A 23,278-nucleotide genomic window follows, 5' to 3' on the forward strand; every position below is an offset into this window, starting at 1 on the left:
AAGGAGTTTGGAGAAGGGGTGGGGGCACAGTGAATGCAAAACGATACCGTTTCTGGAAAATCGGCTAGATTCCAGTTTGGTTCGACTGGCTAATTTCTATCCGGTTCAGTAATTTCTAAGTAATTTTGTATTTGACGGTTTTCCATTTAATGTATTTTTTAGTTAAAAATGTCAATAGTTAAAACTTGAAGATAAATTACAAAAATAATATCTAAAAATTCATATTGCTGATAAAATAATTTTGAAAGATTTTTTGAAAGACAAAAATAACAAGAAAAAGTATAGGTAGATAATAAAAATACTAAATAATGTGATGGTTATTCTAATATTAAAATTTAGGTGGATAATTTGGAGGCGTAGTGTGTTTTGATTTGATTGGTGGTTGTCCATGTTCAAAAAAATTATTAATTACCTAACATTACCTAAATAACAAATACTAATGAATTTTTTATAGTTGAGTAACAACTTTTATATTTAGCAAGTTACTTTTGTTAGATTTAAATTTTTGTTAGAATAGTTGAATAACTATTTAAAAATTGGATAAAAATCGAAACAAAAATTCAAACCAGAGATTTGTTGCTTCATTTTCTAAAAACATTTAGTCATTCACAAATTAAACCGTAAACATACAAAAATCAATTGCTATAAAATCACCAAATTAAAAGATAAAAATGTCTCATTTTATATTTGTACTTGAAAAAATAAAATCAAAATACAATATCTAAGATATATATATGTGTTTGTCTCTCTCTAAATTACTAGAAACTCGTTCGAGAATTTTTTTTTTTGTCCAGAAAATAAACTTAAAACTTTTGCATATGATTTTGATTTTATTTTTTGATTTTCTTCCGTATATTCTACTCTGAAAGATCTAAACTCCATTTAAGAATTTGTCAATTAGCTAATGCGTTCATGCATATACAAAACAAAATTCAACCCTCTTACACTTACATTTATTTACTTAACTGACGAGTGAATTGACTAATCTCGACCAAGCCAATTTGGTTAGATTATTATTTTAACAGCATACCATATGTTATTTGAAATTGGTGAATCTAATCGAATTATGCTTGCTCGTTCATTTCTTGCCTCACCAAATTCCAATACAAAGTCGCAGCACCCAAAAGAGAAATAAATACAAACCTTAACATTACAATGCTCATGCGGATCTATTATAACCCAAAGTTAACGAAACCAAACCGAACTAAGCCCAAAAAGGATTTTACACTGGAAATGGATCAAAACCCCCTTTGACCATCCTCTCAAGAGGCCCAAACAACGGGTTTGGCAAATGAGACCACGCATACCACTCCCACCCGTCACACTTCTCCGGCTCCAGATTCTGTGGCACCTGCTCTGCTTCATTTGCCCCAAAGACTGCCCTCATGAAGATAGTGACGTAATGGCACTTCTTCGGCTCTTCCAAAAACACGTTGTTTGTAACCGTTAACAGCTCCACTTTCCCAACCTCCAATCCTGTTTCCTCTCTCACTTCCCTTGCCGCACAATCCTCAAAGCTCTCCCCTGAGAGTGCAAAGTCCGAAATAGCCCTTTCACAATTAATACATCCATTTTTTTTTAAATAAAATAAAAGACTGCTAATAAATGTCATAATTTTGTTTTTAAATTTCTTAACCATATTTTGATGAAATTCTTTTACATACGTTCTAGAGAAACAAACTGAAATCAAAGAAAATTTTGAAGACAAGAGAAAGGAATCAGAGAGAAGGAGACCAACCAAACTCAAGGTGGCCTCCCGGAAGGGCGAAGGTGGAGTTGCCAACGGAGGAGCGGCGGCGGCCGAGAAGGACAGATTTTCCCTTCAAGATGAAAACAACCACCGCAACCCTTGGCACCGGCGTTGGCGGAGATGTCGGCGCTGATGGCCCTTCCTTGTTGACCATTTTCATGTGGTTGAGAAATTTGAGCGTATTGTGTACTCGCTCTATTCCGCCTCTGTGTTGTGGTGCTGTGTGCTATCAGGATTTTATACACGTACGGTGTCGCTTAGGCTGAGTTTGACCGTTTGACCGAAGTAAAAGTTTTGGTTTAGTCCACTGAGTGATCTTTCCTAGAAAAGATTGATCCAGCTTTGAACATTTTGATTAAGACCCTGGGAAAAAAAAAAAGTACTAAATAGTCATTCAAATAAAATATCATATTTTTCATGGTTATTGGAATCCAACCAAAAATTAACCTGATGATACGATTGGATCACTGAATTATTAATTTAATTGGTAGTTTATTGATTTATATAATAATATAAAATTATAAAAATAAAATTAAAATTAAAATATATGTATTCACAAATATAAAAATAAGTATTAATTTTTAGACATAAATAATAATATAAAAAATAATAAATTAATTATTAATATAAAATATTTTTTTAATATAAATAAATAAAAGAGAATAAAATTTATTTGATGATGCATGTTCTTGCAATGGTGGTATTTTTCATGGTGTTCGTGACAAAAATATTTTTAAGATTTTAGTAAAAAAAAAAAAAAACAAACAAAAAAATTTATCTCAACAATAATTTTCAATAACAAATTCAACTCAACAATCAACCCCTGTCTCTCACCGTTGTGGTAATAGGTACTTTGTTAATTTCATTTATGTTTGTACTAAGTATATATGGTTGTACTTAATTCAAGTTGGAAGTCAACTCAAATCAGTTTTTAATCATTTTTTTACTATGGTTGAATTACAGTTCAATCAAAAACTTAAAGATTTTTAAAGCGATAATACTACTGAATATTTGTCTTTATCTAGAGATCTGCAGGCTAAGGATATTATTCACAGGTTTTCGTGTCCTCATGTGTATCAGCAGAATGGGAATGTTGAGTGGAAGCATAGGCAAGTTATTGAAATGGGCCTAACCTTGTTAGCTGCAGCAGGTATGCCCAGCCGATTTTGGGGAAAAACATTCGCTTCAGCTACAAGAATCATTAACTATCTTCCAACGCCAACTTTGCAACATTGTTCTCCTCGTCAGAAGGCCTTTGGCACAAAGCCTTAGTATGATAGTTTGCGTGTGTTTGGGTGTTTATGTTTTCCACACCTGAGGACTTGTAACAGACACAAATTGAATTTTCGCCCAGTTTCTTGTATGTTTCTTGGCTACAGCTCTCAACATAAAGGCTACAAGTGTCTTACCACTGCTGGCAAGGTTGTTATCACTAGATATGTGGTGTTTTCAGAAACTGATTTTTCTTTCAAAGATAGTAATTCTCCCTTTGCTAAGTTGCTGGCTCCGAATCCTCCTTCAGAGGCTGCACCTACAATGCCAACAATTCCTTATGTTCCTAGAGTCCCAATTCATCATGCTCAAACCTCTACACCCTCAGTAATCCACAGTGGAAGGCAGCTATTGATGTTGAGTATAATGCACTTATGCTAAATAATACTTGGAAACTAGTGACACTACCAGAGGGCAGAGAGGCTATTGGCAGCAAGTAGGTCTTTCGTGTCAAGTTCAATTCAGATGGCTCCTTGCAAAAGTATAAAGCAAGGCTTGTTGCTCATGGTTTTGCTCAATGGCTTGGATTTGACTTTACTAAAACCTTCAGTTCGGTGGTTAAGCCAACTTCCATTCGGATTGTTTTAACTTTAGCACTTGCCAATGCTTGGCCCATACGGCAACTTGATGTGAACAATGCGTTTTTACATGGTGATCTCGGAGAAGATGTCTATATGCAGCAGCTTCCTGGGTATACTCAGGGTGATAAAACTCTGGTTTTGTAAGCTAACCAAGGTCCTCTATGACCTCAAACAAGCTCCTCGAGCTTGGTACCATAAGCTAGCAAGTGGTCTCAAGGAGCTCGGTTTTGTAGCCACCAAATTTGATGTCTTTGTGTTCACAAATTTCTCAAATGGGGTTCGAACATTCATTCTTGTCTATATTGATGATATTATTATAACTGGTGAAAGTGCTAGCGTCATTACAGATGTGATTCAAAAATTAAACATGTGATTTGCTCTTAAGGATCTTGGTGAGCTGCAGTACTTTCTTGGGCTACAGGTCACAAGAACAAGAACGGGTGGCTTGCTGCTGTCTCAACAAAAGTACATTGGAGATGTATTGAAAAAGGCTGGTATGGAGAAATGCGAACCAAACCAAATCTCCTTGCCTTCCACCATGAAGCTTACGGGCATTGGTGGTGCTTCCTTTGCGGATCCCAGGCTCTACCGCTCTGTTGTGGGGAACCTTCAATATATAACTATCACTAGACCTGAATTGGCATACAGTATCAACAAGGTCTCCTAGTATATGCAAAATTCGTTAGAAGCTCACTGGCTGGTTGTAAAACGTATTTTGAGGTATCTGGCTGGTACTCTTACTTCTGGTTTATTATTGGACAAGGACCCATCTCTAGAGATTGTTGCTTACTGTGATTCGGACTAGGGAGGTGATCCTGACGATCAAAAGTCTCAGGGGGTATTGTATTTTTCTTGGGAAGAATCTCGTCTCCTACTCATCCAAAAAGCAATCTGTTGTCGCTCGCTCCAGTACCAAGGCAGAGTATCGGAGCATGGCTGACCTTATTGCAGAGCTCATTTAGGTTAAGAATCTGATTGGTGAGCTCTCAAGTTCCCTCTTGCTACTCCTCCTCTGATTTATTCGACAATTTAAGTGTTGTGATGCTTGTTGTCAACCCGATTCGCACTCCAAATCGAAGCATTTCGAGATGGACATATACTTTGTCCGTGATTTGGTCATAGTTGGGTTTGTTCGGGTTTGTCATATTCTAAGAAAGGTGCAGGTTGCCAATGTTCTTACTAAGCCTCTTCTTTCTGATTCTTTCTTGCACTTTAGGGACAAACTCAAGGTGCAAACTCTTTCCACCTTGAGTTTGAGGGAGAATAATAGTGTAGCTAGTAATAGTGTGGCTGGCATAGTATGTGAGAAGAGTCCAGAAGATCATCAGAAGAATCTAGAAGACCATCAGATTCTAGAAGAGATAAGTCGAGTCAGCAGAGGAGTCAGTTGTAAATGAGTTAGCACATGGGTTAGCACACTACTTCTATTAGCGATTCTGTTAGTTAGTTAGAGAGTGTGATATGGCATGTTAGTAAGGTCTATAAATAACATAAAAGAAGCTCATGCAGTATGTGATTTTGATAGTGGTAAATACAATACTTTCAGATCTATCTTTCTATTCTCATCCATTCTTCGTTCTCTTCTTCTCCTAGTTTTTTTCTTCTTCTTTAATTGAACTTGGATCTGATACCTTTTATACATATTTGAATATGCTCCACAAAATATAAATTAAAAGCACATAGCTAATTATACTCAAGCAAGAACTATATATTGAAATCCTATGTAGGTTTGGTGGTTTTCTTTTTTATTAGCCACCTACTTTTTATAACATAACATAAAAGAGGCAAGGAAACTTGACCCTTCCAGATTTTTCACATTTAAATCTATAATAATTGCATTGTAATACTTTTTGGTTAAATAGTTAAAATTCAGCAAAGATGTTATCTTCAGATAATTGTTAAGTTGCAAAATTTAAAAAAATCTCAATGATTCATTATTTTTACTATAGGTCAAATAAGGAGAGCAATTTTCAATTTTAAAGGATAAATCTTTTTATCTATAACTTTGTAGAAAATAGGACATACTGGATATCTTTTTTGACTCAGCCTAAAGAGGTAGAAAGATAAGTTGTTGGGATGGTTAGAAAGCCATTTAGATAGTTTATTTATTCATCTTACTTATTATTGTTGATAAATCACAAAAATTTTGGTTGGATTTGTATAAATTATTTATTTTATCGCATAAACTTTAGTGTTATTCATAACATTGTGTCTGATTTGAGATTAATTGAGAAACTGAATAAATCGAAATCAATTTGGTTTAGTTGGTCGATCTTGGTAAAAAATAAAAAAAATAATATAAAATTAAATCGAATGAATAATCGAACTAAATCTCACCGCAAACACCGCTATTGCACATTCTTTTATATTCCATCAAAGGTTAGCAAGTATTCTTTACTCTATCTCCACTACTCACTTTGAAGCTTGGAATTCCTTATATTACTTTGCATCTTTGATATTGACTTGCAAATAATTTATTCACCCTTTTTCTCCTCATAAAAGCTCATAGAATGTATTGCCAAAATTTGTGCAAGCTCCCACAAATTTTGGAGTTCATTCATTCACTCCTTGTATGCCAAGTGTACGGTCAAAATTTCACTTTGTCCTTGCCAATATAATTAGTAGTAGATCGTTAATTTTCGGATAATAAAGTAATAAATAAATCTTTAAATATTATCAATTTAGATTGATTAATTCTTGAAAAAAAATATTAATAAAATCTTTTATAATAATAATTATGGATACATTACTTTTAAATTAACTCTTATAATTAAAAAATAAAAGATCTTAATTTAAATTAATTTATCTATGTTTATTATTGTAATTAAAAAAATTTATTGACATTTTTTTCAATAATTAATTTATCTAAAATATAAATATTCAAAAATTTATTTTTCACTTCACTCTTTTTCTTTTTCTTTTCTCATCATCAAGCCAAATTTGATGTCATGAAAACGTAACCCTCGATTATGATTGCAATACTACCACATTATTATTAGAATATTAGAAAGTGTACTATTTTTTGGAATTGAAATTTGAACATGACATATTTGATGTCTACACCACTATACACACACCAACACTCAAAGACAATACGGGGCTATAATTAAAGATGAAACTAGGTTGAGTTTTAACCGGGTTAAAAATTAATTTCACAGCCAACGCAAGTTGGCACAGATAGATGAGGGTCTGTGTCCCTTAACCATCTCTTCTGGATTCGATACTCACCGGAGGATGAGAATGGAGCTTGCTTGTTTGGGAGAATCGTCCACTTTGTATGCCTCTGCAGTACCGAGGGATTAGTCATTGAGCTTTCTGCCTGATGGATACCCTGGTGTAAACAAAAAAAAAATTATTTCACAATAAAAAAACTAAAATAAAATTTTAGAATACTAAAATAAAATTTATATATAATATTAAAAAAATTAAAGTTTAGGAGACCATTGTCCCTAGCTCCTTTTCCTCTACAGGTTTTGCAACTGGCTATATTTTAATAACCCAATAGTCATATTTGTATTCATAACTATTCATAACTATTTTATTATTAATTCTAAACTCAAGAGACTCGTAAAATAAATTTTAGAGACCAAAATAAAGAATTATTTCGTTATCAAGATGGATAATAATACAAAATTGGAATAATAGAATTTAATTAATTATTCACTAAAAAAATACTAAAATATCAAATAACGAAATTAGATTTTATCTTTTAATTTTCTTATGTAAGTTAGTGATCCTCCCTTGGCCCCAAAAAAATCGTAAAATGAATTTGACCGTGTTAAAAGTGTCTTCTTTTACATGATGGAAAAAGAGATGATCAAAATTCCACTACAGTCGCTCTTGGTTCCCGCAGTGGTTGCCACTTGTTGGATGCAGGTTTCAACCTTACAACCCACATTCTCGATCTTCTCTTCCATCTTTCTTTACGCGCAATGAACTACACTCACTCTTTCTCTCATTCCATTAATTTATCTCCTTATTCTTCTTGTTCTGCATGGATCTTTAATTTTGCGTTTAATAATTTGATTTCTTCGATCATCGACATTAACAAGTAACAACATAACAATGACAGACACCACAGATGATATAGTAGAAGATATCTCATTCCAAACCTTTGAAGATGACTGTAGGCTACTTGCCAATCTCTTCAACGATGTCTTGCAGCGTGAGGTCGGAACCAAGTTCATTGAGATGCTCGACAAAATCCGTGTCCTTGCACAGGTTTCCATTTTTTATCTTTACTTTTATTTTATTTTTTTGGGATTCATCCTCTCGAACATTAACATGTCTTAATTGCCTTTTTTTTTTGTTTTAATCTTTGTTCTTGAAATGTTCACTACCGTTAATTTTTTAATCTTTTTTTTTTATGTTTTCCGTGGAGAACTTTAGAGTTTTCCATCTTGTGATGAGAATCCTTAATCCGAAGTAATTAAGTGTGTCAAGGCCCTTAATTTTGAAACTAGAGTGAAGTGCGTACTTGATTAATATGATTTGAAATATTGAATTTTCTATTATCACTATGTCATCATCTATCTAAAAGGCAGCGAATATTGTGCTGGAAAATTTGAAGAATAACTTAGTATTTGATGTGACATACCTAATGGCATCCTATTGGTTTGACTGACGATGTGGTATTGACAATTTTCCAAGAATCGTCATCTTCAAGGGAAGCAATTTCGGTTCTTGGAAGGGGCAATGTTCTATTTCTGTTGAGTAGTGGTAGGGAGAGTAGGTTGTTGTAGGAAAGGCTCTTGTATATAGAATGTTAGCTGACTTAGCTCTTTGATGACAATAGGCTCGAAGAGAATAGAGAGACTACCGTGAAAATTGACGAAGTGTACGGGTGGATTATGGGGAGAGTTGGTTGTTGTACCAAGAGAGTTTAATATTGGGTCTACTATGTAAGAGAGAGCCCAATACTATTAGAAGTGTCAATATGGTTGGCCCTATAGGGCTTTGGCCCTACTTTATTAGTATACTATGTTTGAGGAATTCATTATGTTGCTGGCCTTGGTGCTTATGACCAGGAGATATGGGTTGCCAAGTAAGCTATCTGTTCTATTCTGTCAATAGTGTAAAGGCCTGGCCAGTTTGACCTGCTCCACGAAAGTAAAATGAGCCTACCATACTATTTTGCCCTACTTAATAAAAGGTTGGAATTATGATCTGTGGACAAACACTCATATAAAGGTGCTTTTGTTTATAGAGACAGGACACTGAAATAGGAATATAGAGACACAAAATCGTATTTGACAAAAGAGACATGGATAGAGACAATGTGTTCAGAGACACTAAATTAGTGTATTTTGTGACACGGAGACACTAACAAGGGACACAACTTATTTTTAATTTTTTCTTTCTTGTTGATTTTTTATAATTATATTTTTTATTATTATACTTTTCATCTCAAATTTTTTGAATGAAAAAAAAGAATAAATTGGATTTTCATAATTTGTTCTAGTTTATCACCAAACAGAAGACAAGAACATAAAATTTTGTGTCTCTATCCATCAGTGTCTTGTCTTATCCTTAGTGTCTTATCCTGTTCTCAGAAACAAACGCAGCGTCATGACACAGATAAGACGCCGGATACATATATATATAATATAAATTATTTTTTAAATAAATCGTAATAATATTTTAATATTTTATTAATATTAAAATATAAATTAATTTTTAATGTTTTATTCTAATTATATAAAATATTTAAAATATTTTTTGTTAATAAATAATAACAACGTATATTATTTTTAAATTTATTTCAAAAATACATATCAAAAATAAGATTGGATAGACTGATACGTGATAATATTTAACTGTGTTTAATTGTTCTAAGAATTAATGCAAAATAATCTATGTTATTGATGGCTATATTAGAGATGATATAGAGGTTGCTTAAATTTATATTTTGTCTCTTGTATGCTCCACTTAGTGAATTGAGCTTGTTTACTCTTCAAAAAAAAAGTGTCTAAACAAGTCTGGAGAAGAATTTTTTATTTTTATTAAAACACGAATGAATACTCTAAGGAGGGGATTATTGGAGGGAGGAATAGGAATGTAGCGGTCAAGGAAAGGAGATGGTAGACAATCAGCAAAGCCCTGTGTGAGGCTCTTGTATCATCAAAGAAAATGAAGATGCATGCACAAAATGTAGAAATTTTCTACTATGGACAGATGGCATAACGAATTGTTATTCCAAAAATGCAAAAGATGAACTATCTGCAAAGGAATAAGGATGGTGATCATTTAAGAGCACTGCTCTCCTTATTTTGCTTTGTTTTCTCTCTTGTTGGTTTTGGCTATGTTAACAAATGAATATTATATAATATGGACTATGGACTAGCCGTAAATTCATTATGCTAAGAATCTTTTTTTTTAAAAAGAAGATCAATTATTAAATTAGTGAAATTAAGATATTAGGGAAATTAAGATATTTTTTTGTTGAAAGAAAATTATTTTTTTAAAACAGTTAATCATATAAACGTCTACCAATTCTAATAGTTTACCCAATTTTTTATTGGTTGCTGAGGCATCTAGTTTTTAGCCAATACTAGACTAATCAGGTGACCGGTTTCGCGTTGATGTGGTTTCATCTAATGCCATAACACTTGTTTTTTTGTCGAGTGTGATGTCCAGTTTGCTATTGCACTTTTCACATAATCAACTAGTTTAGATGTCATCACACACATATATTTATATCTTCATGAAAAGTCGATTGCCATGTGCTGTTGTGTATTTAGAGAACAAGGATAAAATTCTAGTATGTAAAAAATAGGAGATTACTGAGGATACAGCTCTTAATTTTTGTTGTTGTTGTATGTTCTTATTTGCTAGAGTGGTTGTAACATGCGACAAGCAGGGATTGAGGACATGGCAGAGTTGCTAGAGAAACAATTGGCTTCAAAGTTGTCCAAGTTGTCATTGGACGAAGCTCTCACCATCGCACGTGCATTAAGCCATTATCTTACTTTGATGGGTATAGCTGAGACCCGTCACAGGTGATTTTGTTTGTGTCCTTTTAGAATATTAAAGCAAGTGAAATGTGTATTATGACACTCTCTTGTTTTTGGATTAGCTGTCATGTGTTGTTGTTAGAATCAATCGCTTATATAACATTTCTCTAATAAGAATTGAGTGAAATACTTCCCTCAATCATATGGATATGTTTGTGCAGGCTTCGTAAGGGAAACACAGCACTTGTTGCAAAATCTTGTGATGACATCTTTAACCAATTGGTGCAAGGTGGAGTTACTCCAGATGAGCTTTATAACACAGTTTGCAAGCAGGTTTCTTTTGTTCTTCATAAAATTTGTGAAATACACTAACTCATTCTTTTTTCTCTCTTCAAAATTAAAATTGATTTTCTTGCCACAGGAGGTTGAAATCGTTCTTACAGCTCATCCTACACAAATTAATCGTCGCACTTTACAATACAAACACATTAAAATTGCTGTGAGATTTTCTTACCTTCTTAGGACATGATAAATTCAATGGAAGTTTTACCTGAAACCACAAGCATTTTGTCCCTAATTAATGTTTCTTTTTTATGCAGCATCTTTTGGACTATAATGCTCAACTTGATCTTAGCACTGAAGATCGAGAAATGGTGATTGAAGATCTGGTACCATTTCTTGACTTTCTTTCTCTCTAATAAATTAAAACATGTTATTGTTATCATTAAGAAAACAGTAACATAGTATGGTATTTAAGGTGTAAATTATGTCTTAATTGTGATATTTACTTTATTCCTTTTGTACATTTTTTTTTTCAATTTTCATAAATCATAATGAATTTGATAGGTGAGAGAGATAACTTCAATTTGGCAAACAGATGAGCTTAGGCGCCAAAAGCCTACACCAGTTGACGAAGCTAGGGCTGGTAAGTTTACAGAGTACTATGTTATATACTAAAGATTTCATAACCTTGCACCTGATATCTTAAACTTTTAATATAAGTGGAAGAACCCCTTGATTTATTTTTAAACTCTCCAGGATTGAATATTGTGCATCAATCACTTTGGAAAGCTATTCCCCGTTATTTACGACGAGTTAGCAATGCTCTAAAGAAGGTATATTATTATGAACTATGTCTTCCAAAAGCTTAATGCGTTAGAGAAATGCATATGAATATGGACAGAATCATTTTTAGGCTTGAAATATGGACAATATGTATAATCCTATTTTGCCTCGTGCTATAAGTATCACTTTACTTAAAAGAATGAGGTAACAAAGATTGAAATATGGAATCTTTTTATTATAGAAACTATGATACTATATTATGGATCATCTCTCCTAAAAACTTAAACCGTTAGATAGAGTCGGCACGTAAATGGTTATATATAAATATATATTCCCAAACTTCTCTCAGTAACTAGTATATTATTCTCAACGCAACTTGTTTTTCCTTGTAGCATACAGGAAAACCACTTCCGTTGACATGTACTCCCATAAGATTTGGATCTTGGATGGGAGGTGACAGAGATGGAAACCCAAATGTGACAGCAAAGGTGGTTTTCATGTACTTGTATTTGTATTATTTGATCTTATATTTTGGCAAGATTGTTATTTTTGAAAGGATAAGTTGATAACTAAACATAGAGAAATGTAGCAAAAATTACATAGTCCACCAGTATGGTAGTATTTTTTTTAATATTTTGTTTTAGTTTTTTTTTGAAACTTTGCTTATTTTGTACACCTTTTTTTTTTGTGTCAAAATAATGAGCTTTGTAATACATTTGAGAAGAAATTGAAAACCTAACTACGATTCTGTTTCTTTATTTTATTTTGACGCGTAACAGCAAAATGGATTGACTGAAATTTAGTTTTTTTTTTTATTTTTTTATCCTAGTGGTAGGAGACATACTTTTCTAGTTTTGTTGTTGAATTTTGTTGCTTGTAATTCAAGTATTATCATCAAATTACCATATCTTTCTATCTTAGATTTTAGATTTGATTTATTTTCCTCGTTGTAGAATACTTGTTTTACTCTTGGAAATTGAAGTTTAATAATCTAAGAATCCTTGACATACACAACAGTAACATAATTGGTTTTCCTTTGTTGTTCTAGGTAACAAAGGATGTTTCAGTTTTATCTAAATGGATGGCAATTGATCTCTATATACAAGAAGTGGATAGCTTGAGATTTGAGCTATCCATGAATAGGTGCAGTGATAAGTTGTTGAAACTAGCTCGTGAAATTGTAGGAGGTTTGTCAGTAGAATTCATTTGGTTACATCTTTCTAGTTACTTTATGATTTTTTTTTGTCAGCTTTCTTTTAATTATCATGTGTGTCATTGAATGTTGCTTGTCAAGTAATACACGTTAATTACACACTAGCAGAGTGAAATAAATATATTTTAGTAAAAAGGAGTTAAAGCTTTAGTTTGTAAGATTATCATATGAACTACATACAAACTTAGTTGCCTTCCCTAAAGCCCCATTAGTTTAGCTTGTGACATACACATTAATACTTGGGTAATGAAATTCATTTTTGACTAATAACTATTTTTTTTTTATGGCAATACGTGGAAAACAATAATTTAAAATTATCATGTTCAATTTAATATCTATAATTACACATTTATTACATCTAATATTATTGAATTACGAAAACAAAAAATAAGCAGTAATTAAGAATGCAAAATAAGGTTATTTTTTATTGCTTCCGAACATGTTTGTTTGCTATATATGGTTTCATAAGGATGCTTTGTAAGGTTTCATCAAACGAGACAATGATATCTATCTTTTTCAAATGATAATATTATTCAAATTATTGCTATTGTTTATATAGTTATTTCTGTCACTACATGCCATGATTTGCCAAAAAAAAAAAGGATTATGCCATGCAGGCATATTGACATTCATTTTACTATTATATTTATGTATCTTTGTTCTTTTTATTTGATCAATTAGAGATATTTCTATTTCAAAGTTATGATTTTTCAATCGCATCATGTTTCAAGTATAATATTCATGCTAAGTTACGTTTAGGAATTGACAATCACTTCTTTATCTTTAGATGCAAATAATGAGAATCATCGTGAGCATCGATCTCAACCTACGAGCAGAAGTCAATCAAAACAACCTAATCAACAGGCTTCTTCTCTTCCAACTCACCTTCCTGCTACAGCTCATTTACCCACTTTTGCTGGTACACACAATTGTGCTCTAGCCTGCTATCTAGTTCTATGTTACGTTTTCCTCCTAGATCCAATAAAAAGCCTTTTCCTCCATGTGGAATTCGATTCCGGTTGCATGCAAAATGAGTGCAAATCTCATCAATCATAAAGCTAACATAATGTTTGTCATCCATGACATGTCGCAAAATTTCATTCACAGTTTACTGTGTTAGTGTCTTACATCTTATGCTGGTAAACACAATAGTAATAAAACCAACAAAAGTTTTCTTGTCCTTGTGGAATTATTCCCCTTTCCTATTGCATTAAAAATGAATATAAATCTCATCAACTGTTACGACACGAATACTCTTGTGAATTGTGATACATTGAATATATAAGTTTATATCAATAGCAATCTATTCTTTCGTTTTTTTAAACCTGGATATATTCGTGGCGTTCCTTTCCACAATTCTGTCGTCGTATCTATTTTTCTCTCTGCTGTCACGTCTCCCTCCCTCGTTCACTTCTCTGTGCTCACTGGCCATGGCATCTCCCACTGCATCATTTTAAAAGAAGTCACCATCTTATCATTTAGATTTTGTACAAAATTTTGTTGTTTTTGTATAGGATGGATACTTTCAACTCTATTCCTATGAAAATTAATAATTAGCCAGAACTATCAGAGTCTCCGCGAAAAATGAGCCCTGTGAAAAATGGGAATGAGGAACAATATTCCCCCATAGCGGAAAACAGGAACGGAGAATAAATCTGGGAGCGGGGATGGGAAGCAGGGAGGCATTCCCGCCCCCGCCCTATCCCGTTGACGTCGCTATTCTCTTCCTAGATGTTTTAGTGAATGAAAATATATATTATTTTTTTATTATTTTTATTACTCTGTACATGTGTACAAATATTAGCTATAAATACATTTAATTCCTTTTAATGTTTATTTTTCATTATAATTTATTAATTATTATTTATATTATATCTTATATTTTTATAAAAATTCTGTATCGCCATATCCTTGTCCTATTTTGTCCATATCACATGTCGTACCTATGCTTCAAGTAACTTCTGTCTTTTTTAAGGTTATCATCACAACCTAGCTTCTTTCGATTCATGTTGTGGTTTGTTTAGAATATGTCAACTTTTATTAATTCAAGTGATTTGTTTCATGTAGCACATGGTGAATCTCACCATCCCAGACTAGACATGCCAGGACGTGATCCAAAGCAACCCAAGAACAAGGTTGATCAATTGAGTAATAGATTTTTGAATTTGCTACATAGACTAAGATGATATACATGTTTCCATGCATGTTATTGATAGGCCAGCGAGGTTTCATGTCCGACGACATCTAAGAAAGACGGTCAAAGTACTAAATCAGAAACAATGCAACGCTCTCCTTCGTTCAACTCTTCTAGTCAACTCCTTGCACAGAGGAAGCTCTTTGCAGAATCCCAAATAGGAAGATCAAGCTTTCAAAAACTTTTGGAGCCAAAGCCTTCTGATGGTCCTGGATTTGCTCCTTATAGAGTTGTACTTGGACATGTAAAAGATAAGGTATCAATTACCGCCGATCATGTTCTTGTGAAGGCTTTGCATTATTTTAGTAGAGAGAAGTTCTTATATTTCTGTTTAGGTTGTGTGTGGATAACCATTTTAAGCTGCATGAAAAGGCTAAATGCAAGTATTTTTCAAATAACTAGAGAATATAAATATTAATTTTTCCCTTACATGAAAGATTATGGATGTTTGTGATTGTGACGAATCATTAACTAATCATGTTTGCAGAACTTGTTGCACGATTAATTCTTAATAAAGAGTGAATGGCATTCTTATTTGACTTTTATTTCACAAATAGATTTATAATTGTCCATAAAAGGTTAATTTATGATGATCCATTAAAGTTAGGTAGAGACTACAATTATCTCTATGTAAAGTTAACAGATAAGAACCGTTAGATAATTCGACATATTTGACAAAATTGACATCTGATGATCTTCATGCGATTTTTCACCTTAAAGTTAATGCATTTATGTATATTAGTAGTATGTAAACTTGTTGATTTTCAGTTTTGTCTTTAGCAAGTAATTGAAATAATTAGTTTATAGCTTATAATATTGTAGTGAATGAATTCATTTTCTGTTCCATGTGTTTAGCTTCAAAGAAGTCAAAGTCGGCTAGAGTTTCTTCTAGAGGATTGTCCATGTGAGCAAAATCCATCTGATTTTTATGAAACAACAGAACAGCTTTTGGAACCTCTGCTCCTCTGTTATGAATCTCTGGTGCTTTCTCCTACTGCTTCTTTTCATCCTATAATGAAATATCTTACCCCAAAAGCTTAAACTATTGGTAGAGGTACATGATCATGAATGTTTATATATTTAATATGTACTCTCACAATAGTGTCTTTTTCTTGAGTTTTAAGCTTTGACAATACACATACCACATGTAACCTATGTTAAATTCAATTAATACTTAGAAGAATGGGACAATTTCTGTTATAGGCTTTGATACAATGTCGTGAATTCTATCTCCTAAAAGCTTAAGCTGTGGGGTAAGAACTCAAATAGTTATATATACCCTTCAAGGTTGTCCTTTCAAAGTTTTATCTTAACTCTCGATTTCCTCAGCAATCATGTGGATCTGCAGTGCTAGCAGATGGTCGATTAGCTGACTTAATTCGAAGAGTTTCTACCTTTGGAATGATGTTAATGAAGCTTGATTTGCGTCAGGTATGAATAATATGTTGCTCATTTTTTCCTTTTATGATCACATGTGCCCTGAAAATTAGATTTGTCACAGGAATCTACTAGACATTCTGAAACAGTTGATGCAATTACCAAGTACTTGGGAATGGGTACATACAGTGAGTGGAATGAAGAGAAGAAATTGGACTTCTTAACCAAAGAGTTGAAAGGGAAAAGACCATTGGTTCCTCCTAGTATACAGGTGAGTTAAATTGTTTTAAAAGTTGCTAGTCTAATGGATGGAGGATTTTTCTTAAGAGTAAGAACCTAAACGGTCCCTTTTCATATTTTTGCTTCAACAAATTAGTGATTAATTAAAAAAAAATTGATTGTTTAATTTCTATCTTTTAAAATATTAAGCAAATAAGTCTCTTACAAAACAAAAGGATAAATTAATCTTTTAAAATTTTAAATAGTTTAATTAATTCCTCTACCAAATTATATTTTTACAAAATTATGGAGTAATCATTTTATTTGGAATTAATATGTTTAATATTTCTAAAATTTAGGAGTAGTTCGTCAATTTTATTTCTATAAGAACTGATCAATATATCGGGTGCAAAATTTAACCATAAGATAATAAACTGTATTCTAGTCTCTTGTGGTTTGAGTATATGAACTAATTCCAAAGTCATGGAATTTTCTCTTTCTATTTTCTAGTGGAAACAAAAACATGTTAGAAGGTATTTAGGATGTTGGAGAGAAGTTATATTCACATATGTTAGATATGTTTTAAACAGTTGTGAGGCGTGAACTACCCTTAATTGTGTATAGAAAGGACATGTAAACTGAATTTAGAATGTAAAACCCATCTTTTCTCTTTATTTATTTTAAAGTTAACTTTCGTCATTTTGTTGTACGGGACTAAGTGGTGGGGAGTAAAAAGGTAACAAGAATTTAAGTTAAATGTTTAAGTGATGAAATTGTTCTATTGAATAAGGACATACGAGATATGATTGGATTACAAAAAAATTGATTAGGTGTTGATAAAAGATTTGGTAAGGGAGGTGTTATTGAACGAATACTTGTAGTGTTTTTTATTATGTAATTGAGGATATCCGCGTGGAATCATGTTACATGTACACTAAAAAATCAGCCGCTAAATCAACCATTTATATAAAATACATATTGAAATATAAAATATATATTAAAAATGAATTAAACAACACATGTATTTATATATAAATACATAATAGCTAATTTAGTGACTGATTTTAGTCTATACGCTATTATTTTTTATCCGCATGCTATCTCCAAGCCAAGTTTAGGTGCAGAGGAAATAAATATAGGAAGATTCATGTAATCATTTTATTTAACACACAAGAAAATAGTATCGGTGCTAGCAAAAACATGAACATAAATGTTATTGGGGGGCCAAAGTGTGAGAAATAAAAACCATGTAACTCATCACTGTTTCTGTGGGATGTTTTTCATCCCAATAAATAATTTTCAAATTTATAAGAAGTTAATCTATTTTGAGAGGTTCTTCTCACCAAAGATTTCTATCAGTCTTTCTTTACTCTTTACCTTCTCACTAACCTCTACAATAGTGCATAGAAAATTCCCAATCTTTGGTATGTTTATTTTACTAACTATAATTTTGGCATTCTTTTCTCGTCTACACCTTTCTCACTGTTATTGATTTTATACCTTCTAGGTTGCGCCTGATGTTCAAGAAGTCTTGGATACCTTTCGTGTTGCTGCTGAGTTGGGAAGTGATTCACTTGGTGCCTATGTGATCTCTATGGCTTCAAATGTATGATTATGATTACTACTCTCAAAATTTATGCAACGAAACTTTGTGATTTAAATGAATATAATTGAGCAAAATAAATTTAAATATTCCGTCAATTATTATGATGTTTACACACTCCCTAATTCTTAGGTTCCACTACCATAGTAACATTGAGGGAACGTAACTTCAATGCAAAAACTAGCTTTAAGAAGGGGTTGTTTAGACTCTAGATTATTCTAGGAGGTGCTGGCTATACACCTATTGAATGGAAGACTTAACTCCTACCTGAAAAATTCATTTCCCCTATATTCCATACAACTACTTTTATGAGAAGTTTGTTCCTTAATATGAAAAATTCATTTCCTCTATATTCTGATGAATTTTTAAGCATTTAAGAAAATGACTTTGGGCCTTCTTTTACCATCAGGCAAGTGATGTCCTTGCAGTAGAGCTTTTACAAAAGGAAGCACGACTTGCTGTCCATGGGGAGAAGGGAAGTCCATGTCCCGGTGGAACGTAAGCACATAATATTTTTGCATTTACATAAGTACTTGAGTATACTAATTTTACCATAAAAGTACTTGAGATGAAATTTGTATATGCTTAATGTTATGACAAAGAATTGAGGCATGCTCTTGTGGTGCATTACTTGTTTCTGGGTCAAAATTTTAGGCCTTTGGGAGAAGATTAGGGGTGTTCATGGTTTGGTTAATCCAAAAACCAAACCAGTTTTTTGGTTAACCAAAAATATAGTATTGGTTAATTAACCAAATTGGTTTTACATGATGAAATTGGTTATTAACCGGTTAGTAAAATTCGAAACCAGTTTTTAACCTGTTATTAAATTAAAATCGGTTTTTAAAAAATAACCAGTTTTTATATAAAAAATTGGTTTTTATATTAAAAAACCGGTTTTACACTAAAAATTGGATTTTATATTAAAAAATCGGTTTTACACTAAAACCGGTTTTTACATAAAAAAACCAGTTTTTATACAAAAAATTGGTTTTTACATGTAAAAATAGATTTTTACACAAAAATTAATATTTTTACATACAAAAATCCAAATTTTTAAACCTTTTTTTAATTGAATTTTTTTAATCTAATTTTTTTCTTTCTAAATAATACGAGTAACATTTGTAACTAATGAAATCCCTTCCATTGCTTTTGTTCCTTTTTCTTTCTTATCTCTTTTTAGCATTTTCTATAAATAATTTTTTCTGATATAAATAATTTTCTTTCTAAATGATACGAGTAACTTTTTCTTATCTCCTGCTTTCCATCTCTCTCCTTTTCTCTCCCCCTCCTCTTCTCTCTTCTTTCTCTCTCTCTCTCTCTCTCTCTCTCCCATTCTCCTCTTTCTCCCCTTCCCTCTCTTTCTCTTCCTCTCTCTCTCTCCCCTCTCTCCCCCTCCCCTCTCTCTCCTCTTCTCTTCCTTTTCTCGCTCATCCTCTCTTTTTTTCCCTCTCTCCCCCTCCTCTCTATCTATCTCTCTCTCCCCCCTTCTCCTCTTTCTCCCCTCCCCTTTCTTTCTCTCTATCCTTCTCTCCCTCTCTCTTCCCATGCTCTCTCTCTCCCCTTCCCTCTTTCTCTCTCCCCTCCTCTCCCTCTCTCCTTCTCTCTCCCTTCCTCTCTTTTCTCTTTCTTCTTCTCTTTTTCTGTCTCTCTCATTCTCTCTCTCTCTCTCTCTTCGCTCTTTTTTTCTCCCTTATTATCCTCTTTCTCTCTCTTCTTCTCTCTTTTTATCTCTCTCCTTTTTTCTTTCTCCTCCTCTGTCTTCTCCTTCTCTCTCTTCTCTCTCACTTTAGAGAGAAGAGGAGAAAAGAGATAGAAGAGGGATAAAGATAGAGAGAAGGTTGAGAGAGAAAGAGAAAAGAGAGAGTAAAAAAAGAAAGAGGAGAGAGAGAAAAGAAGAAAATGAAAGAGAGAGGAGCGAGAGAGAGAGAAAAGAGAAAAAAAGAGATAGAGAAAGAGAGGGGAGGAAAAAGAGAGAGAGAGAGAGAAAAGGGAAAAGAGAGGAGAAAGGAGAGAGATATGGGAGAGAGAGAGAAGGATAGGAGAGGAGAGTGAGGAGGAGGAGAGATAGAAAAAAGGAGGAGAGATGATTAGAGAGAGAAATGGGAGGAGAGAGAAGAAGAAAGATAAGGGAGGGGGAGAAAGAGGGCAAGGAGAGAGAGAGAGAAAGTGAGAAAGCGGAGAGAAAGAGAGAGAGACAGAGAGAGAAAGAGAGAGGGAGAGAAGGAGAGAGAGAAAGAGGAAAAGAGAGAGAGGGAGAGAAGGATAGAGAGACAAGGGAGAGAGAAAGAAAGACAAGGTGGAGAAAGAGGAGAAGGGGAGAGAAAGAGAGAGAGAGAGGGGAGAGAGAGAGAGAGGAAGAGAGGAAGAAAGGGAAAAAGAGAGATAGGGGAGAGAGATGAGGAGAGAAAGAGGGAAAAATAAGAGAGAGAGAGATGAGGAAGAGATGATGGAAGAGAGAGAGAGGGAGAGAGAGAGAGAGGGGAGAAAGAGGGAGAGAGAGAAGCTGGGAGAGTGAAGGGGAGAGGAAATAAAGAGAAAAATGAGTGACAGAGAGAGGGAAGGAAGGGGGAGAGAGAGGGAGATGGGAGAGAAATAAGGGGGAAAAGAAAAGAGAGAAGGGAAGAGAGAATAGAGAGAGGAGAGAGAGAGAGATAGGAGGGGGAGAGAGAAAAGGAGAGGACAAAGAGGAGGAGAAAGAGAAAAAAAGAGAGATAGGAGAGAGAGAGAGAGAGATGAGAAAGAAGGGAGGGAGAGAGAAAGAAAGAGGAAGAGAGAAAGAGAGAGAAAGGGGAAGGGGGAGAGAGAGAGAGAGGGGAGAGAGAGAGAAAGAGTATGTAATTTGGTTTTGAAATTAGGTTTTGATTTTAATTTGGTTTTGGTTTTGGTTAACCGGTTAAAAACTGTTTTTTTTTAATTTGATTTTGGTTAACCAATTCTAAAAAATATGGATATGATTTTTAAAATTATTTTATTAAACTGGTTAACCACAATGTGGTTATGGTTTTTTAACCGATTAACCACATTTTTGTTTTTTTATGAACACCCTTAGAGAAGATAACTTTTACTGATATTGGCCTGTGGTTTCGCATAGGCTACGCGTCGTTCCGCTATTTGAAACTGTGAAGGACCTAAGGGGGGCTGGTTCAGTTATTCGAAAACTTCTATCAATAGATTGGTATCGGCAACACGTCATTAAGAACCATAACGGGCACCAAGAGGTGCTTTTTATAATGATTTTTTTAATTAATGTTATATCTATTATGTGCAATTCAAGTGGATGTATTTTATATATGCAGGTCATGGTTGGGTATTCTGATTCTGGCAAAGATGCTGGGCGCTTTACTGCTGCTTGGGAACTTTATAAAGCTCAGGAGGATGTTGTAGCTGCTTGCCATGAATATGGTATTAAAGTTACTCTGTTCCATGGCCGTGGAGGCACTATTGGTCGTGGTGGTGGCCCAACGTATCTAGCTATTCAGTCCCAACCACCAGGCTCTGTGATGGTGTGTATTCTAATCTAACCATAATTGTTAATCCTATTTGAAAATTTTAGTTGTTTATAAAATTATAGTTTTGTTATTTTTTTAAATTCTCATTGTTAGTTGCTGTGTGTTCTTGGTTTAGTTTTTTAGCTTGGATTTAGGAGTTTAATAACTTAGTGTAACACAATTTAGGTTTGTATGTTTGTGCATTTACTGAATTACGAAGTATTAGAACTTTCTTGCTTGATTTTTCTTTCTAACCAACAACACAAAATATACAAAACAGATGTCAGTAGATGATTCTTCTGACATGAGAAGTCTAGAGACTGCTTAGTGTTTATGTTGATCTTCAAGTTAGAAGAACATATGAAATCAAATATTTACTTGACATTCAAGTTTTGTGCTTAAGTATATATACTAGATTCTAAGAAATGGCCAATTATATATACTAGTGTTGAATGCATGGTGAAATCACTTGTATGTCTGATATAATATTCATTGCAGGGAACCCTTCGTTCCACTGAACAAGGAGAGATGATCCAAGCCAAGTTTGGGTTGCCAGACACAGCTATTAGACAACTTGAAATATATACAACAGCTGTGTTACTTGCTACACTTCGTCCACCTCTTCCACCTCGAGAAGAAAAATGGCGTAGTTTAATGGAAGACATTTCAAAAATAAGCTGTCAGAGTTACCGTAGCGTAGTTTATGAGAATCCAGAATTCCTTTCTTATTTCAATGAAGCCACGCCGCAAGCAGAGCTTGGCTTCCTTAACATAGGTAGTCGCCCTGCGAGACGAAAGAGCACAACAGGAATTGGACACCTTCGAGCCATACCATGGGTTTTTGCATGGACCCAAACCAGGTTTGTTCTTCCAGCTTGGCTTGGAGTTGGTGCCGGTTTACAAGGTGCTTGTGAGAAAGGGCACACTGAGGAACTAAAAGCCATGTACAAAGAGTGGCCTTTCTTTCAAAGTACCATAGACCTAATTGAGATGATTTTGGGAAAAACAGACATTTATATTACCAAACACTATGATGATGTTCTTGTGTCTGAGAAGCGAAAAGATCTCGGCCGTCAACTAAGGAATGAACTCATAACCACCGGGAAATTTATACTAGTGATTAGTGGGCATGGGAAAATTCAACAGAACAACAGGATCTTGAGGAGGCTTATTGAGAGCAGACTTCCCTTCCTAAATCCAATGAACATGTTACAAGTAGAGATACTTAAGAGGTTAAGAAGTGATGATGACAATACCAAAGCTAGAGATGCTTTGCTCATAACCATAAATGGTATTGCTGCTGGGATGAGGAATACAGGATGACTTAACTTATCAACAACTATATATGATTTTACACTCATGTTGTAAGCTATCATGTTCATTCCACTTGGCTAATATTATCGTATGGTTGTTTCTCAATAAAATGTTTTGGTAAAATACTTTAGATAACATGAATATAATTTAGAAATTTTCTTAATTTATTTTTAACAGTTTACTCAATTTCTGAACTACTAGAGAATATTTTTTTAAATAATTTATTAAAAATATAAATGTATAAAACTT

At 33.5% G+C, this 23,278-nt stretch overlaps 2 protein-coding genes across 2 annotated transcripts; one reads left to right on the forward strand and one right to left on the reverse strand.

Moving 5' to 3' along the window:
• Positions 1–1,056: 1,056 nt before the first annotated feature.
• LOC112802703 (nudix hydrolase 1) lies at positions 1,057–2,073 on the reverse strand. Its single transcript, XM_025846033.3, has 2 exons — positions 1,739–2,073; positions 1,057–1,524 (listed from the first exon to the last, which is right to left on the reverse strand). Exons 1-2 carry the CDS (start codon positions 1,908–1,910, stop codon positions 1,223–1,225), a joined length of 474 nt encoding a protein of 157 aa, XP_025701818.1. The 5' UTR covers positions 1,911–2,073; the 3' UTR covers positions 1,057–1,222.
• A 5,451-nt stretch (positions 2,074–7,524) lies between these two features.
• On the forward strand, positions 7,525–23,139 carry LOC112802704 (phosphoenolpyruvate carboxylase 4). Its single transcript, XM_025846034.3, has 20 exons — positions 7,525–7,824; positions 10,438–10,601; positions 10,778–10,889; positions 10,978–11,055; positions 11,156–11,224; positions 11,403–11,481; positions 11,595–11,671; positions 12,014–12,109; positions 12,670–12,808; positions 13,622–13,753; positions 14,902–14,969; positions 15,051–15,284; positions 15,884–16,009; positions 16,358–16,459; positions 16,530–16,676; positions 18,132–18,230; positions 18,637–18,725; positions 21,319–21,445; positions 21,524–21,730; positions 22,214–23,139. Exons 1-20 carry the CDS (start codon positions 7,669–7,671, stop codon positions 23,036–23,038), a joined length of 3,126 nt encoding a protein of 1,041 aa, XP_025701819.1. The 5' UTR covers positions 7,525–7,668; the 3' UTR covers positions 23,039–23,139.
• The last annotated feature ends 139 nt before the right edge of the window (positions 23,140–23,278 follow it).

This window comes from Arachis hypogaea, chromosome 5, assembly GCF_003086295.3.
Source record: "Arachis hypogaea cultivar Tifrunner chromosome 5, arahy.Tifrunner.gnm2.J5K5, whole genome shotgun sequence".
In the NCBI taxonomy this organism is placed as follows: Eukaryota; Viridiplantae; Streptophyta; class Magnoliopsida; order Fabales; family Fabaceae; genus Arachis; species Arachis hypogaea.

Excerpts from the sequence above, each read along its gene's own strand:
- LOC112802703 (XM_025846033.3), bottom strand. The coding sequence starts at position 1,910 with ATGAAAATGGTCAACAAGGAAGGGCCATCAGCGCCGACATCTCCGCCA. Across the intron at positions 1,525-1,738 it reads GGGAGGCCACCTTGAGTTTG|GGGAGAGCTTTGAGGATTGT; the intron begins GTTGGTCTCCTT and ends TTGCACTCTCAG.
- LOC112802704 (XM_025846034.3), top strand. The coding sequence starts at position 7,669 with ATGACAGACACCACAGATGATATAGTAGAAGATATCTCATTCCAAACC. Across the intron at positions 7,825-10,437 it reads AAATCCGTGTCCTTGCACAG|AGTGGTTGTAACATGCGACA; the intron begins GTTTCCATTTTT and ends CTTATTTGCTAG. Across the intron at positions 10,602-10,777 it reads ATAGCTGAGACCCGTCACAG|GCTTCGTAAGGGAAACACAG; the intron begins GTGATTTTGTTT and ends ATGTTTGTGCAG.